We start from the raw sequence: 17,251 nt of genomic DNA on the forward strand, positions 1-17,251 counted from the left end.
CCGCAAGAACACCCACCCACCTACCCACCTACTTACTTTACAGTGCGGGTAGATAAACGAATAAGAAGAGGAATATATATATAAAAAAAAAAAGAACAGAGGGGAACCAAGAAGAAAAAAAAAAAAAAAGAAAAGAAGCACATAAACGAGTAAACAAGAAGAAGAAAAAAAAGAAAGAAAGATACACACCGACAACACTTCAACTGAAAAGAAGAGAAAAAAAAAAAAGGGAAACTGCCAAACATGACTGCAGCGGTGGAATCCGTGTTGGATCTCAACAAGCGCTGGTACGACCGGCAGCTGCCGCTGCGTGCCTGCAGTCTCAAGGAGGTGGCGAACAGTAATGTGCAGAAGGAGGAGATGGACGCGATGTACCGCGAGGCGCAGGAACTCTTAGACGCCGAGACCGCACAGAGTCAAGCCGATAAGGGCCGCTGGTACAACGCACAGTTCCTCTCACGTGGTACCACAACTGATAAGATTGCCTCTGCTGCTGTGAAGTTGAGTGATACAGATTTTATGTTCTTTCTGGAAGGATTTAATTTACTTTTTGATACCGCACGTACAGATACACATCACTATGAGGCGGCACTTAAAGCTCTCGCTGCTATTTGGCCTAAATTATTACCACGTCGTCCACTTAAGCGATTTGTTTCACAGTTCTTCGCAACACTTCCAACGGATCCGAAGAGTCGACAAACGGTACTTCTCTATTGGTATATTGAAGATTATTTAAAGCGTACGTACGCACAGTTCCTCTCACTCGCAGAAGCGATGCTTAAAGATCGCTTACAACAAAGACGTGAAGCCTGGTTGGAAGTAGTTGGAAAACTTATGTGCAGTGTGGCAGAAGGAAGACATGTCGCAATGGCATTAATAGTTGATAAACTTGGTGATCCAAGCAGTGGGGTGGCACATAAGGCTTATCATCATCTTCTTGCACTCCTTACAGAATCTTCCACACATCAGTCTATGTTATTTGTAGAGTTGGAAAAGGTAACTTTTATGAAAAATTGTCCAGTAAGTACAATGAAATATGCAGCAAATGTGATGAATCAATTTGTTTATACTAAGGAAGAAAGAAAACTGGCACTAAAAAGTGTTCAAACTTATTTATCACTCTTTCGTCAACTTGTGGTAAATTCTTCGGTGGATCTTACAGTAACAACAGCTATTCTTGTTGGTCTTCGTCGTGCTTTTCCATATGCTGGTACAGATATTGCACCTCTGGAAGAACATTTAAACGCTCTCTTTGTTTTGGCTAATACTGGAAATTTTACCCAGCGTGTGGCTACACTTTCCTTATTACAACTTATTGCCCACAGTAAAGGAGCTACTGAAGCATTTCAAAACCGTTGGTATCGGGCACTCTACAATTTATTATTAATTTCACCTAAACAACTTTCACATAATACCCAAATGACTGGATTTTTCACCATGTTACATAAAGCACTACGTTTAGATAAGAATGAAGAACGTGTAGCTGCCTTTGTACATCGTTTATTACAAAGATCTTTGTATTTCAGTGAATCTGTTATATGTGCTATTTTATTATTGGTTGGTGAAGTTCTACAAGCACATCCACGTGTTCGTAATCAGATCTTAGGACCTCGCAAAACATCCACCTCAATGGATACAGAACGCTACGATGTGAAACACCGTGAACCACAATTTGCACGGGCTACAAATGATTCTATATGGACATTAGGTTTGCTTGCACGGCATTCCCATCCTTCAGTTGTAAAACTTGCTCTTGTTTTAATGTTTAATGAAGACATTGTTTTTGATAGTCACCCACTTGATGAACTCACACTGCCAAATTTTCTGCAGATGTTTGTTGATGCCAAGACTCAACCGAAGGAGGAGGAAAAAGAAGCGAAAACGGGAATGTCTGTATTCCGCCGCACAATTCGTACACCAAATCTTCCCAGTGCCTCTGATCCATACTTTATTAACGCGAGTGCCCAACAAGTGGATGTATCGGCACTCTTTCTACACCGTTACGCCGTGCAGCGTCAACGTTTTGTGGATGGACTTTCACAAGTGCGCAGTACGTGGGGTGATACAAGTGGAGAAGTGGATGTTGCGTTGCGAGTGGCCGACATTGATGCTTCTTTGTTTGGTCCTTCCGGTGCCCTTGCGGCAGTCAACACAACAACTGGTGGAAGCAGCAGCAATGGTAATGATGAGAAGGAGATCAAAGAGGATGATAAAAAGAAGAACAAGAAGAATAAAAACAAAAAGAATGCAAAGATTGATGTACCGAATGAGGCAGTGGAATTGGATGAAGATGTTCCTAGTTCTGACAGTGAGGCAGACAATGCAAGTGATGATAATATGGAGAAGGATGACTTTGACGCCGTAGGAACAGATGCTGACTTGGAGTGGGGCAGCAGTGATGAGGCGGCGTATGATGATCTCGACGAGGAAGATGAGGAGGAGGATGAGGGCGAGGATGATGACAGCGTGGCTCTGGGAGGAAAGAAGAACAACAGCGTGGCCGCAGCGGAGGGTGAAGACTTCGCGGAACTGTTGGAATCCAATCGTAGTGGACTTTCAAAGAAGCGGCAGCGTGAAGAGGCGTGGTTGGAGCGGGCCACATCCACAACCACACACACACCAAGACAACAACAACAGCCATATCATCATCGCCAACGCCGCCGTATGTGAGAGAGAGAGAAAGAGAGAGAAAGAGAGAGACAAAGTTATGTTTGTTTGAATTAGGTTGAGAGCATAGCGACGTGTGAATGCGCCCGGCTAACGTGAGAAGAGTTTTTTTGTTTAAAAAAAAAAAAGAAATGCGTCTGAGAAGAAAGAAAAAAAAAAGAAAATGAGAGGAAGTAATCACCAACTGCAGAGACCACAAAAGGTCAAGAGATAAGGTAACGAAGCGCAGGAGCAAAAAGCAAAAGAAAAGGTTGGAAACTCTCTGTTGAGGAGCTTTGACCACGTGGAGGTCCTCTCTAGCGATTACTGTTATTATACCAAAGAATGGAGGGATTGAGAAGGAAAAGGAAAAAAAAAAAGAAAAAAAAAAACATAAAGAATTCTGAGATTTAAATGCATCGATTAAATTATGTCTGTGATGAAGTGTATTCTTGTAAAAAAAAAAAAAAAATAAAATAATAATTGTTTTAATCCTCTTACAATCTGGGATCATTTCTTGTGTTATTTCTCTTTTTGTTATTATTATCAGTGATTGTAATGTTGAAGTAATTTCTTGTTCTTATTTTGTTTTTCCTTCTTTCTCTTTTTCTTCTTCTTTTTCATCGCCTCTACATTTATTTACCTTATAGTTATATCTCTTTGTAGGTTTACAAACCCACCTACACAAACAAACACATACACACATATACATTCATACCTGCTGAGATGCCACTTGTGGTACCTGCTGCCCCTGAGCCGTCGCCGCGGCTGCAGAACCGCCCCGATGACGAACTCCTCGCACGACTCATGCGATTATACCGCGCGTTGTGTGTGCGGCACGATGAACTCGGACAAGAAATTGTTCTAAACGACATTCTCGCATTGTTGATGCGCAGTCACCAACACGATCTTGCCGAAAGTGTCATCGCCACATGTGAGATCAGTCTACCACACCGATCGAACAATCAGGCAGCACGTTACTTCTACTACGTTGGTCTCACACGGGCACTGCGTCTGGAGTACGTGGATGCCAATCAATGTCTGCAACAGGCACTTCGTAAGGCTCCAGAGCGTGCATTTGGATTTCGTGTTGCGGCAACAAAGTTATCACTTGTAATTCAACTTTTGTTGGGTGAAATTCCGCCCCGTTCAGAGTTTTTACAAAAAGATATGAAAGATTCTCTCTCACCTTATTTACAACTTGCATCTTGCGTACGATTTGGGCAATTGGGTCGATTTATGTCTATCTTACAACAACACAAGAGTATATTTGAGCATGATCGTACATATTCTCTTATATTACGAGTGAGACAACATGTTATTAAGACTGGATTACGTCGTATTTGTCAGGCATATAGTCGTATTAGCATTCCAGATGTTTGTTTTAAGTTATCTATGGAAAATCCTGCTGATGCAGAGTATATTATTGCAAAAGCTATTCGTGATGGTGTTATTGATGCTGTAATTGATCACGAAAAGCGACACCTTATAAGCAGTGAAACTGTAGATGTGTATTCTACCAGTGAACCACTTTTGGCATTACAGCGTCGTATTCAATTTCTTAATGTTACCCATGATGAAGCGAAACGTTCAATGCGCTACTATGCTGTTGACCCCGACGCTGAAGAGGAACGCCGTAAAGTAGACAGAGAGGAAATGGACAGTTTGATGCGTGCTGCTGAGGATGAAGATAATAGCGGGGGTGACTTTGATGATGTGATTTAGTAGAGTTAGTACTTCTTTTATTTATTTACTTACTGCGTGCGAACACCCCCCACCTTCACACTCACATGTATAATGCACAAAACTACAGAATAGGTTTTATTGCAATTGTGTGGAAAAGGCTCAGGATATCTGCTATATGATTGCGAATGGACGCTACAAATGCTAGGAACTTTTCTAGGAGAAAAGAAAAGGGGGGAAAAGAAAGAAAAAAAAAAAAAGAAAGGAAGAAATATTATCAACAGAAAAAAAAAGAAGAAGGATACTACTTCAGGAAGAAATATATGTAATATATATTTACATATGTTAGTATAACGCCCTTCAAGCGTGATATCCATATGATTTCTCAATGCATCTCTAAAAAAAAAAAAAGGAAAGAAAGAAAAGAGTGGTAGAAAAAAAGTTTCTCTTCATTGATGATTTTTTCTCTGGTGTATAGATGTATTTTTTTCTTTCTTGTATAATATATCTCTATTTGTATATATGTATATTTCTTTCATGATATTGATCCATGCATTTTTTTTTTTCTTTTTCTTCTCTTGTTTTTATTTATTATTTTCTCTCTGTGGAGCATTCTTATTAGAGAAGGTGACAGACACCATGGATGGAACTGCACAAGAAGTAGAGGAAATAAAGCACTCAAATCCATTAGAAGAGGATCAGCCAAATGAACACCATCAAGAGGAAGAAGATCGGGAAGAAGGAAGACGACAGAGTATCGATATGCTTCCTCAATTTCCAGGTGATCTCTCTCATAGACTCTCTTCAACATCGGCTGTAGCTCCTGTACTTCCGGTTCAACATGATGAAATGGAGATGTCTGACGCCTCACGTCGTGTACGTTCACACACGACTGTACTGCCAAGAGGTTCTCTGCAATCCGAAACACTGGTCTCACTTCAATCATCAACGAGCGCTGATGCTGGATCTAAAGGTGGTAGTATTCGCACTAAGGGTAGTGTCTCTGAACCGTTGGATCGTGCAGTATTTATGGTACAAACATATCCTATTATGCAAGTGGAAGGTACCGCATTTGAAAATCAAATATATCGTCGTGGTACATTAGATAGTATGGAATCAACTTTAACAGGACGTTCTATTACTTCACTTTCAATTGCTGAAGGAGAAGATATTGGAGAAACTTCTACAGATTTGGCTATGGCATTAGAACGTGTACGTCGAACTGGATCTGTGGTTCAACATGCTGCGAGACTTAAACGGGGATGTATGTGGGAAGTTATCATTACAAACTTTCTTGTACATCAAGCTTGGCAAGAATTATACCGTCGTTCACGTCTGCGTAAAGTACTTGAGACACTTTTATTACCTATTATATTAAGAAAGAGGGGAATAAAAGGTACAATAAGTAGTACGTTAAAAAAATTGCATGTACATCCACCAGTATTACTACGTGAGAATGAGGGACAAAAACCACAGGGAAGTTTTCTTATTGAACATTCTCCTTTTTTTGAAGCTTTTCGTAATCCAAAGTTTTGTGATACTCTTGCAGAAGTTGTGCAACGATACCGTTTTCCAGCTGGAGAAGCAATTGTAAATGCTGGAAGTCCATCACAAGATGCCTTGTATATTCTTTATTCTGGTAAATGTGATGCAATTCTTCCATCTAATGAAGAGAGAAAAGTAGTAAAACGTTCTCGTGTTCCACTTGGTGGAATATTTGGTGGTCTTTTTGGTGGAAAATCTGTTTTTACAGAAACGTTTAGAGCGGTTTCACAATGTATTGTTTGGATTATTTCTAGAGAAGATTTTGAGTTACTTTTTGGTCAATATGCAGATGAAAATATGAAAAAAGTTTACTTGGATGCTTTTAAAAAACATCAAATGGAACGTTTACATCAATGTTATCCAATGCCACAATCTATGAGTCGAGTTCCTATATACCGCCATATTGATCGATCTATTGAAGAATATGTAAAAGATTTTACACCTTTGGTATTAACAAATGGTGATGTTCTTTTTAATCAAGGAGATTCACCTGGTGTGGTTTATTGCCTTCTTGAAGGACATGTTGCACGAGATCAAATTGGACCAGATATGACGTATGAGAGTGGAACACAACAAATCATATCACCCAATAATGCAGATAATAATTTTGCTTTGAATACACGATTTTTGCTTTTGGGAGAGGAACCTCATATTTTACCTGGACCATTAAAGTATAGGTGTACAGTGGTTAGTCGTGCAGCTCTTTTTTATAAAATTGAGGGAGAACGATTTGTTAATGCCTTATTAGATGATGCAGCTCTTTTTCTACAAGTACGAGAAAAGTTAACAACTCAAAGACGACTTTGGATGAAACTTGCACCAGAAGCCTTAAGTACTGTTCCTATATTGGTAGGATTACCTTTCTCTAATCTTAATAATATTGCACATGCGGCTGAACCTCGAGTGGTGGAACGTTGTGTATCTATATGTGAACCAGCACAAAATATTCGAGAAATTTATATTCTTACCGTTGGAGATGTACGAGATCCTCGAAACTTTAATCGTGTTCCGACACATCCTGCTGTAGTACCACCTTCTGAAAGTGATGATTCTCAAGAAAAACAAGTTACTAAGGGAAAGAAGGAAAAACAAGTTAAATCTCGTCCAGTGCCTCCTGGAAAAGATGTTAAAATTATGAATACTACTTATACTACTGATCAATTGTCTGGTAGTAGACCACAAAATGTTTCAGCTGCTATAGAGGCCTTATCATCTGTATCACCATTATTTAATTCTACTCGAAGTAAATGGTCATTTCTTTCTTCTATTGACAATGATAATGAAAATACCATTACATACCCAGATGAACATCAAGAATTATCACCTCCATTACCTCCAAATCCAGCAAAAAGTTTCCTATGTACTATAGGTGGTGGATGGGAAGGTCTTTTATTGGAAAAATGGCCAAATGGATGGGAGACGACAACTACGGTGGAATTATGGGCAATACCTATGCTAACTATACGAACAGAACTCAATAGTACACCTAAACTAATACAAAGTACAATTATTTCTAATGCCCGTGATTTACAAATGCGTGAACTTGGTTTACCTGCACCTATTGTAGCAAAATTACCACGTTTAAGTGCATATCTTCCACCTGAGAAACGTCTTACAAAACACAGTTTAGGGGTTGAAAAAAATCCTGTTCTTGAAAAAAGTGTGGTTCGTCGATCAAGAAAAACTCTTGGAAGTGGATTTTCACGTGAGTTATCTACTGCAACTGGAAGTAAACAAGGTCGTGCTACTGGTGATCTCTCTGGATCACGATTGAGTACCTTAAGTGAGTTATCTTTAGGGTCCCCAGTGGAAAAGAATAAAAACAGTGAAGCAAAACCATTACATTTACTCTCACCGTATACCTCTCGTTCCGTAAAAGCTCTTCCGAAGTATGGTGAACGTCAAATTAAAAAAGAAGTGGATGTGCGTAGAGCGTCTAAAGTTACTTCACATGTTGATAATGCGAATACAGAATCGTTTGAGACTCGAAAACCAAAAGCAGGACCTCCTCCATTATTATTTTTACGCAAATTGGCACCCAAAGAAGAAGAATCTCCCGTCATTACACCTGAACTTTGTGCTATTTACGCTGGAAAAGAACCACAAAAAGGTATTATTCGAAAACCACCTTCACCACCACATCCTAAGAAACAACGGTTACTTCCACTTTCACCAACACAATTGCAGAGAAGCAAAGAGGAAGGAAGTAAAAGGAATAGAAATGTTTATAGTGATCAACAGTCATCATGGCCAATAACGACAGGAGTAAAAAAGCAATGGTTTCATGTAGTGCCAGACTTTGCTCCTCTTCCTGGAACCGCCAATAATCAGAACTACATTTCACATACTCCAAACCTTGTACCCAATAGTGCCATGATGGTAAGAATTGAGAAGGGACGGGGTGAAGTGTTGACTTCTCAAGCAACTTACTTTGCCTCACTGGCGCAAATGCGTCGCAGCAAAGAGAATAACGCGGCATCATCACCCTCAGCAATTGCAGTAGCCACAACCACAACCACAATAACAACTACTACAACTAAAACAGAAGCTGGAGGAGTGGGGAAATCTATTCCTACGCCTACTCGTACAACTTCACCAAAGATGATGAGTCGCCCTGTTCCTGGTCGACATGTATGCTTGCTGTGAGGAACAAAAAAAAAAAAAAGAAGAAGAAGGTAGAGGTGGAGAAAACACAAAAAATAAAAACAAAAGCAAGTCTAAAAGAAAAGAGAAAGTCACAACAAGATTACAGTGTGAATAAGGAGAAAAAAAAAAAACAAAAAACGAAACACTTGAATTGCAATGCACTGTTTTCTTATACCCCTTTTAGTGTAGATATTACTTCATTGACGCTCTTGTGTTATGTTATGAAAGCAGATGGGGGATAAGGTGGAAAGAGTCAATATGTAAATAAACAATTTCAATTTGTGAAAAATGAAAAAAAAAAAAAGAAAACTTATCTGAGTTATGATTTTTCTTTTTTTTTTTTTTCTTTCTCCTTCTACCTCATGTCTCTTTTCTCGTTTTTATTTCGTTCTTTTTTTTTATATTGTTTTGTTTTACCAGTGTACTCTCTGCCTTCATCCAACTTTGGTTATACATGTATTGTGTCATGATTATGAAAGAGATGAAAAGAAAAAAGAAAAAAAAAAGGAAGTACTCAACCGCAAGGTGGAGGAAAAACAAAAAAAAAAATGCAAAACAAGTGGTTTTCATTTGTTTTTGTTGTTATTCTTATGTTTTCTTTTTTTTTTTTTTCTGTCCTTTTCACGTTCTTGATTTTTCTCTCTTTTTTCCTTTTCCTTTTTTTTTTTTTTTCTTTCCTTTCCTCTCCCTCCCCCCTCTCCCATGGTATCCATTTGCTTATAGAGGAGACGTGAAAAGGGGTGGTCATTCAATGACCGAGAGGAACTGGGCTCTGGGCGAAAACGGAGCAAAGGTGGTTGAAGTGTCACACGAGGCAGCACGCGTCGCGAGTGAGGCGTCCAATCTTCTTGTGGAGCGTGAAGATCTTCTCTGGATTACAGGCGATGCCCCGCAGCACGTGACGCTGCAAATTGCCAATCCACACCCACCGCTGCAGTATGTTGGTTGGCATGTATGGCACGATTATCTTACAAATCCCAAAACGGTGGAAGTAGCTTCTGGTGAGTCCTGCGAGGATATGGTGGCGCAGCTGGTCTGCCAGGCCGTGCCAGGGGCCGGTACGCAGATATGGAAACTGCCCAGCCCTATTCCTTCTAATCATATGTTTATTCGTATGAAGATTTTAGAAACTTTTGGATCTGGTCCGACCTATATGAACCACGTGGTGGTTTTTGCCAATGATCCTGGTGCACGATTTAGAGGTTTGCGAGGTGGTGATTTCTCTGTAGCGAAAACAAAAGAAGGGTCATCAGGCCGAATGAGTGTATTACTTAAAGAACTTGATGAAGATATACGTGCTCTTCATCCTATTAAAACTGTTACACCAAAGAAAAATATGCTTCTTTACGTTCCACAAGAACCTATGCTTGTATATCCACAAGAGGAAGAAGAAGAAGGGGAAGAGGAAGAAGAAGTTCCTTCACCACCATTACGTGGTCAGGGACAACGTCGAGGTAATAGTGGTTCATGTGAAGCTTCTCACTGTCCTCATCGTAGATGTTCAGCTGAAAATTTTGCTTCTGTTGGAAATGGTGTACCAGTAACTCAAACTGTAGAAGTACAAAAAAGTTTTAATGATCGCCTGTGTATGTTAGAGCAGGCTGTGGCTTCCCTTACACAAAGTTTAAACCATCAACGTGAAGATTTAACAATGATTAAAACGGCTTTACTTCAGCAAGCTTCTGAAAGACGTCGGGAACTTGAACATAGGCTTACTACGGCACAAGTTTCATCAGGACAAGAACGTCAACAGCTGGAACATAAAAAATCATCTCGAGCCTCTCATCATCATTATAATCATCAAGTGTCAGTAGACTTTCCTGAAGATGCTCTTCGAACATTTGTTGAAGGTGTTGTAGCACCTTTACTTCATAAACACACAAAACGTACGGAATCACATACGATAAAAAAACTTGATGATTTTTTGAAAGATATCGTTACTGAAATAACTCAGGCGGTAGATATTCGTGTTAGATCTCATCTTCAGCAAGCCCTTCCAAGTCATGAGAGTTCGAATGTAAATATGCCGTATTACAGTTCTGATAACCGAAGAGCAATGCATACACCAATTTCTCAAACAAACAAAGTTCAGCCTTCCGTCCATGGAGACTATCGTTCTGCTGCAGGGACCGTTCCTCCCTATCCAATTTCATCCTACGCAGGGTTGCCGGTGAGCAGCATATCCAGTCCATGTAGGGATACTAGTGGAGTACCAGTCTCTATCATCCGCGAAACCTTTGCGGAGTCTGACTCTAAGCTTCTTGGACGTACAAGTGCAAGGTCTGAATAAAAGTCTTAGAAGGTTTACATCTTTCAACCCCCTTTTTTTTTTAAATTTATTTGTGACTTCTCAAAGGTTTCAGTGAGCGTCAAACTTTTTCGTCTGACATGGATGGTATTTGTCCTTTTGTTTTCATCTTGTACTTCAGTTTTTTTTTTTTTTTTTCTTTCTCCTGTTAGTCATGTAGAACGTTATGGACTTGGATGGTTTCCGTAATCTAAATCCATGCGGGTATTATCTTTTTCGGCATTTTTGACGTTCTATTTTCTACGGATTGTTGTTACTATTATTATTATTATTATCAATTGAGAGTAATAAAAAATATCCCTTTTATGTGTTTTTTTTTTTTATTTTTCAAGCGTAATCTTATGTGTTGGTCTTAGTTGGTGATTTCCAATCTCATATTATCATATTTCTTCTGTTTTTTTTTCTCTTTCATTCAATATTAGTATAAAAAAGGGGTTTCAAAATCGCCTTAGTAGAGAAGAAAAAAAAAAACAATAGTGGAGGTTTGATCAGCTTCCTGTTTCTTTTTTTTTCTTTTTTTTTATTTTTTTTTTGTTTTTCATCATCTACTGTAGTCATGCAGTCGAGACGAAACTCTATGATGGCACGTGTTTGCCGAAAGTACGCACGTGTTCCTGGTCAGCATGGTGATGGTAATGCTCCTGCCTTCTATCCTGTTGCAATAAACCCTGGTTGGTGGGGTCAGCCCTTTGGAAAGGTAAAGGACGCTAAAGGTCAAATTCTTTTCGTGTATGGTATTATCTTTCCTTTTGCATTTTATTGGGTTTTTGATGTGACGTTTGCCCAACGTACACGAGTAGCAAATGTTGGTAAACGACCTTTGTACTCTAATTTCTTTTTTAGACAGATGGATCTGGATGACCCAGACTACGCCATCAAGTATGAGATGTTACAAAAAGAAATAGCAGAGAATAAGTTGGAAGTACGATGGGGAGGAACGAACTTTTTGGCAAGTTACTTGTGGGAACCCGGGGATCCAGAACCGGATATTCGCCGTCGTGCTGCACCGGAGCATCACTAAAGTCTGTGATAGTGAAACTGCTAGGAAAGGCATATATATATATATATATTTGTTTGATTGTTTCGTCTGTAGTAATAGGATGTATATTTCTCTATTTCCCTGAGGGGATCCTGAAAAATATATTTTCCTTTTTATTTTTTTGGGGGTGGGGATGGGGTAGGGTAGAATCGGGCTTGATGGGGGAATCTCCTAGATATTAGAAGGAATTTTTGTGGGATTTGGGGTTTTTTTTTCCTTCTTGTGCATATTTTCTATTATTATTTATTTTTTCCTCTGGTAGTGAATAAATGATTAGTGTAGTTATTTTATCGCTGTGTGTGTGTGTGTGTGTGGAAGCGTGGCTCTTTTTTTTTTTTTCTTTCTGTTCTGTGTTTTTGTTGCCCTTTTGGGGGAGCTTTCTTAACATGATGATGAAATAGAAAAGAAAAAGAGAGAAAGAGTGTGGGTTATTTGTGTGTTTGTGTGGGAAGTGTAGACATGTATATATGTTTTCCTCCTGTGCACTAGTGTAATGATTCTTGAAACAGATAGTGGTTTCATCAGTTATTCCTTTCTGTTGTTATTAAGCCTTTGTTTTTCTGTTTTTCAGAGTAAAGGAAAAGAATACTAGTAAGTAGTTTCAATAGTAAAACTGCTTTGTGGTAGTTTTAAAGGTTGTACGTCTTTTTAATGTATCATTTATTTTTTTATTGTTGTTGTTCTCTTTTCTTTTCTTTTCTTTTCCATCTTTTTCTTTTATTTCTCTATCAAGTGGGCTCAGAGAAACAAAAAAAAAAAATACATATGTATATATACATTTCTTTTTCTATTAGATTTATTTGAATGTCTCTTACAGTATATGCTTTCTTTGCATTGTTGACCTGTGTTTATTGGTTGGCGTCTCTCTTCGTTCTTCTTCTACGAATTGGCGATCCCCACTTTCGTAGTATGGCACAATACGGTGGACGCCAAACATCGTCATCATCAACATCATTAGCAGTATCATCATCAGGAAAGCAATTAACAAGTAATATCGTTAAGGAAGAAAATAAATTTTCTTATTTTATGAATTATATTAAAAATACATGGATACTACGGAGGATTCGTGAAAATGTTACTACCATTCTTATATGGTTAGAAGGTTCATTTTTGGGTCAAATGCGGGTAAGTCGGAAATATAGCTTTTGCGCTTTTTACATTACAGGTATTGTATCTAGTTTAACACTCTTATTCCTTGAGTACTTTCAACTTTATTTGAGTAGTATAATAATAAGTACCTCTTGTTCTGAACAAGTTTTAAAAAATACATTATGGCCATATGATTTATTACCTTTAGTGGCCTTTCTTATTCATTGTACTGTGCGGTTGTGGGAGTGTTTATTTGTTCATCGATTTCGAAATGGAAAAGGTGATTCAGTAACATTATTTGCTGCTTTTGCAGGGTGTTCCTTTTACGTATTTGCGGCCAATTCCAGTAGTGCTATTATTTTTCGTGCTGTACAAATTGAATGGTTATCCTCTCATGAATGTAAAGGATTCGAGTTATCTGGAAACGTCTATGATTTTAAGTTTTCTGTTATGATTATTGTAATTTGTTTTGTTCTTCATTTAATTCTTCAGGGAGTGCAGGTGCTTCATCATCGTATTTTGGCAAAATTACGTAATGAATCTTCTACTTTAATCAAATCTCATGAAAAGAATGTCATAATGAAGCATGAAAAAGTAATACATAATAAAGATATGCTTAACCAAGAAAGAAAAGGTACATCAGGTTCTATGTATCATTTTCCCTATACGTCTCTTTTTGTTTACGTACTGGAACCACATTACACATGTGAGATTGTAATGTATCTTGTTAACACTATTAGTATATGGAGTCTACTCTATCCTAGCACACCTCTGTTATTAATGACAGCATGTGAAGGGGAAGGGGATTGTCATGTTTCGCTAATGTTATTATTGGTTTTTATTTCTCTTTTGTTAAATTATGTGGCTCCTCTAGGCGTACTATTGTTCTCACTATGCAATCTTGCTATCACCGCCTCTGAACACCGTCGTTTTTGGAATCATGTGAATAGGGAGCGGGAGAAGAAGGAACAGCTCCCTCGATGGGATTTATTCTATCTTCTTTGGTGAGAGGACACCGTTATACTGCTGGCGCATTCTCCAGCGTTTTTTTTTTTTTTTTTACATGTACACATGAGAAGGCAACAACTTTACGTTTAATCATATTCTTTTTTTTTTTTTCTTTTGCCCATTCTGTAATAGTGTCTCTTTTTTTTTTTTTTTTTTCTTTGATATATATTTTTTATCTCTCTTTCTTTCTCCTTACACAGTCTCTCTCTCTCTCTCTCTATATATATATATATATATATCTGTCTATATCTGTGGGATGCGGAGTGGGGGCGTGGACACGTTGGCGGCGCTCTGCCGGCAGTTGAACCGCAGTCCCGTCACTCACGCGGCGCCGCTCTTTCACGCCCACAGCGACGTGTTCCGCCGGCGCCCGGAGGTTCTCACGCGTGTCGTCGCCAACGTCTCGTGGGAGCGGGGCTGCGCGCTCCTCCACGCCGCGTACTCCACGCAGTCGATTCCGCAGGCCGCACACCGCGCCCTCCTCGCCCGCATGCTGCAGCACAATCAACACGCCCCCGCCCACACCGCCAGGGTGCCGTGGCAGGCCGCTCTCCGCGTCTACGCAGAGGCCGCGTTGGCGCACGGGGCCGCACTCCACTCACGCCTCACTCTCTCCACACTGCGGTTATGTGCCCCACAACAACAGTGGACGGCCGCCATTATGTTGCTTAAATTTAATCAAGCCAATGGGAAGTTGACGCAACCAATGCTTATCGCTGCAGCGGACTGTTGTGCCACACCACAGGCATGGAGTACGGCACTAACGCTCCTTCAATTACTACATAAACAATCTCCAGAAACACTTCCAGATTGTATTCAGAGTCTACGTCCTATTGGAGCAGATGGTGCCGCTGCCACAGTAGCATCTTCACATGCATTACTACCTGATTCTGTTGGGAAACCAACACCTCAGCAACGAAGTATCCTTTCAGTACTTAATAATGTGGTAGCCGCTGTACCATGGCAGGTGGCCTTATCAAATGAAATGTGTGTATCCTATCTTATGCATCTTGCAGGAAGTACTACATATAGTGTAGAAGAAAAAACAAAAGCTATCTTATCAGCAATTAAATACATTCCATTAGAACCATTTATACAAGTGGTGATGATGCAAAATAAAGCATTCTCAACAGAATGGGATATGAAAACATTACCAGAAATGACACAGGATAATGATGGGAAACAACTTAAAACATCTATTTTGAAATATCCTATGGTACGAGAAACTCTGCGTTTATTAGAAAGTGAATCTGAATCTTCAGTAGCTTTTGTTGCATCTATTGTAGATAAACTTCCTTCTGCTGAAGATTCTGCTACCTTTCTTAGTGAGGCTGCTGCTATATATTGTAAGAATGTTACTTCTGATGCTGTTGTGGCTACATTGCGTCATCCAGTTGTTGTGGGTACTCTTATACGAAAGTGTTCAGAAGAAGGAGCGTGGCGTATTGCCTCATCTGTATTACTTTCCATGTCTCCATGTACACTGACATGTGATGTAGCCAGCGCACTTGTGATTCAGATGCGGGAGGCAAAACAAGCATCTCTTGTGGTGGAAATACTTCAACGTTGTATAGTACCATCACAAACAATGTTAACACCTGCAGCAATTGAAGCGGCTTTAATATGTGTTCTACAACACAATCGTACCGCTACTACCACGATGGCTGGTCGTGTGCATTGGCTCTCGGCACTTAGTTGGGCAACACAATTACAGCAGGATGGAGCGGTACGTCACACTGTTAATAACACCGAGTCAGAACCTACATCTTTACCTCCACACATGTTGAGTCTTCTTTTACATATTTGCGTGAGTTCTGGGAGTCCACAGGGAGCATTAAAGGCGATGGGGTATGCACGTAGTGTGGATAAGACAGAGTTAGCCTTTTCTGAGGATATTGAATCTCTACTGCACTGTATGGCACGTGGGGAATTAAATAACGCGGAGTTTGTGATTAAAAAATTTGAAGAACGGGAAGGTGAGAATAAGGCAGTGTACCTAAAACGTCTGTTGAAGGCATTTCGAGAAGTTGAAGAGGACGAGTCTGAGAAGTTAAAGAAGATAAGATAAAAAAACTCCCTGTTGGAAATGATATGTTCTGAGTTGTGGTTTGCTTATAGGAATATCTTTCTCTGTGGGTGTACATAGGCATACGATGACCTATATACATATATATCTTGAATTTCTCTTGTGTGCCAGTAAAACGCATAACTGTGTTGTTGTTTGAATAATTTCTATTTGTAGAAAAATATACGTTGTGATTAATGTTTCTTGGAATTGGGGAAAGCCAACATTTTTGCTTTCACGATTAAGAAAAAAAGAATAAAAAGAAACGACAAAAGTTAAAGCCATTTTTTTTTTTTTCTTTGGTTTATTACCCTTCGTAGGGGGGAAAATAGGATGTTGTACATGTATTACTGTGTATATATGATGTGTACATTGTTTTTCTTGACTATACTTCTTTCTTATTATTGAAATGATTTTTGAAAACTCGTTTATATATTTTATTTTTCTTTTTCGTTTCTGGAACACTGTTCGGTAAAAAGAAGAAGTTTTAGGAAAGCAGGAAAAAAGAAAAAAAGAAAAGTAGACAGTTTCTTCTTACTACCACTAAAACAAAAAAAAAAAAATAAAAAGAAACTTCTTCATGAGCAAACCGCAGGTTCTACAGTCGTTGACACCCATCGACAACGAAGAGAAATGGGATCACTCCACAGAAAACTTCATTCGTAAAGTTAGTCTGGGATTCGTTTCGGGTATTTTACCTGCACTGTTAATGGCCCGTTCTGTGGCTGCACGTAGCTCTATTGTGATGTTCTCTACTGGTATTGGTGCGGGCATCGCCTATGGTGAGGCACGTTATCTCTTTGATCATAATGTTCTCTTTGATCGCCGTCATATTATTCAAATAGAATTATTTACACCAAAGAAGTAGTGTTTTTTGTAGAATACCGTTTGTATTGTTGGATTGATTATTATTATTATTATTATTATTATTATTATTATTATTATTATTATTATTATCTTTTTGGCGATGTTTAAATTTGTATGTGGTAAGAGGGGCATGTTGTGATATGTAGTGAGGAGCAGCAATAAAAAAAAAAGGAAAGGAGGTGGAAGTGAGAGGGTAGAATAAAAAAGAATTCTACCGGACTTCGCCTCACTTTCACATTGCGGGTTAGTGTGTGAGTCTTTGGATGGATGCCGTTGAGTTCCTGTAAAGAAGCAGCAACAGTTGAAAAGGATCAAGAAAGAAAGAATGTGAAAGAGGGATTAAAAAAAAAAAAAA

The 17,251-nt window shown here is 39.1% G+C and overlaps 7 protein-coding genes across 7 annotated transcripts; all 7 read left to right on the forward strand.

Moving 5' to 3' along the window:
• Positions 1–243: 243 nt before the first annotated feature.
• Positions 244–2,670, forward strand: TM35_000053370 (uncharacterized protein; the record flags this gene model as incomplete). The annotated part of the gene is made up of 1 exon (XM_029022992.1): positions 244–2,670. The coding sequence occupies one exon, from the start codon at positions 244–246 to the stop codon at positions 2,668–2,670; it is 2,427 nt and encodes an 808-aa protein (XP_028885807.1).
• Positions 2,671–3,372: 702 nt separating this feature from the next.
• Positions 3,373–4,371, forward strand: TM35_000053380 (putative proteasome regulatory non-ATPase subunit 3; the record flags this gene model as incomplete). The annotated part of the gene is made up of 1 exon (XM_029022993.1): positions 3,373–4,371. One exon carries the CDS (start codon positions 3,373–3,375, stop codon positions 4,369–4,371), a length of 999 nt encoding a protein of 332 aa, XP_028885808.1.
• A 597-nt stretch (positions 4,372–4,968) lies between these two features.
• Positions 4,969–8,520, forward strand: TM35_000053390 (uncharacterized protein; the record flags this gene model as incomplete). Its single annotated transcript, XM_029022994.1, has 1 exon — positions 4,969–8,520. The coding sequence occupies one exon, from the start codon at positions 4,969–4,971 to the stop codon at positions 8,518–8,520; it is 3,552 nt and encodes a 1,183-aa protein (XP_028885809.1).
• A 751-nt stretch (positions 8,521–9,271) lies between these two features.
• Positions 9,272–10,810, forward strand: TM35_000053400 (uncharacterized protein; the record flags this gene model as incomplete). Its single annotated transcript, XM_029022995.1, has 1 exon — positions 9,272–10,810. One exon carries the CDS (start codon positions 9,272–9,274, stop codon positions 10,808–10,810), a length of 1,539 nt encoding a protein of 512 aa, XP_028885810.1.
• A 574-nt stretch (positions 10,811–11,384) lies between these two features.
• TM35_000053410 (uncharacterized protein) lies at positions 11,385–11,849 on the forward strand (the record flags this gene model as incomplete). The annotated part of the gene is made up of 1 exon (XM_029022996.1): positions 11,385–11,849. The coding sequence occupies one exon, from the start codon at positions 11,385–11,387 to the stop codon at positions 11,847–11,849; it is 465 nt and encodes a 154-aa protein (XP_028885811.1).
• Positions 11,850–12,671: 822 nt separating this feature from the next.
• On the forward strand, positions 12,672–13,964 carry TM35_000053420 (uncharacterized protein; the record flags this gene model as incomplete). The annotated part of the gene is made up of 1 exon (XM_029022997.1): positions 12,672–13,964. One exon carries the CDS (start codon positions 12,672–12,674, stop codon positions 13,962–13,964), a length of 1,293 nt encoding a protein of 430 aa, XP_028885812.1.
• Positions 13,965–14,220: 256 nt separating this feature from the next.
• TM35_000053430 (uncharacterized protein) lies at positions 14,221–16,032 on the forward strand (the record flags this gene model as incomplete). Its single annotated transcript, XM_029022998.1, has 1 exon — positions 14,221–16,032. One exon carries the CDS (start codon positions 14,221–14,223, stop codon positions 16,030–16,032), a length of 1,812 nt encoding a protein of 603 aa, XP_028885813.1.
• Positions 16,033–17,251: the final 1,219 nt, after the last annotated feature.

The sequence above is a fragment of the Trypanosoma theileri genome, assembly GCF_002087225.1.
Source record: "Trypanosoma theileri isolate Edinburgh chromosome Unknown TM35_Tth_5_V1, whole genome shotgun sequence".
NCBI classification, from domain to species: Eukaryota; Euglenozoa; class Kinetoplastea; order Trypanosomatida; family Trypanosomatidae; genus Trypanosoma; species Trypanosoma theileri.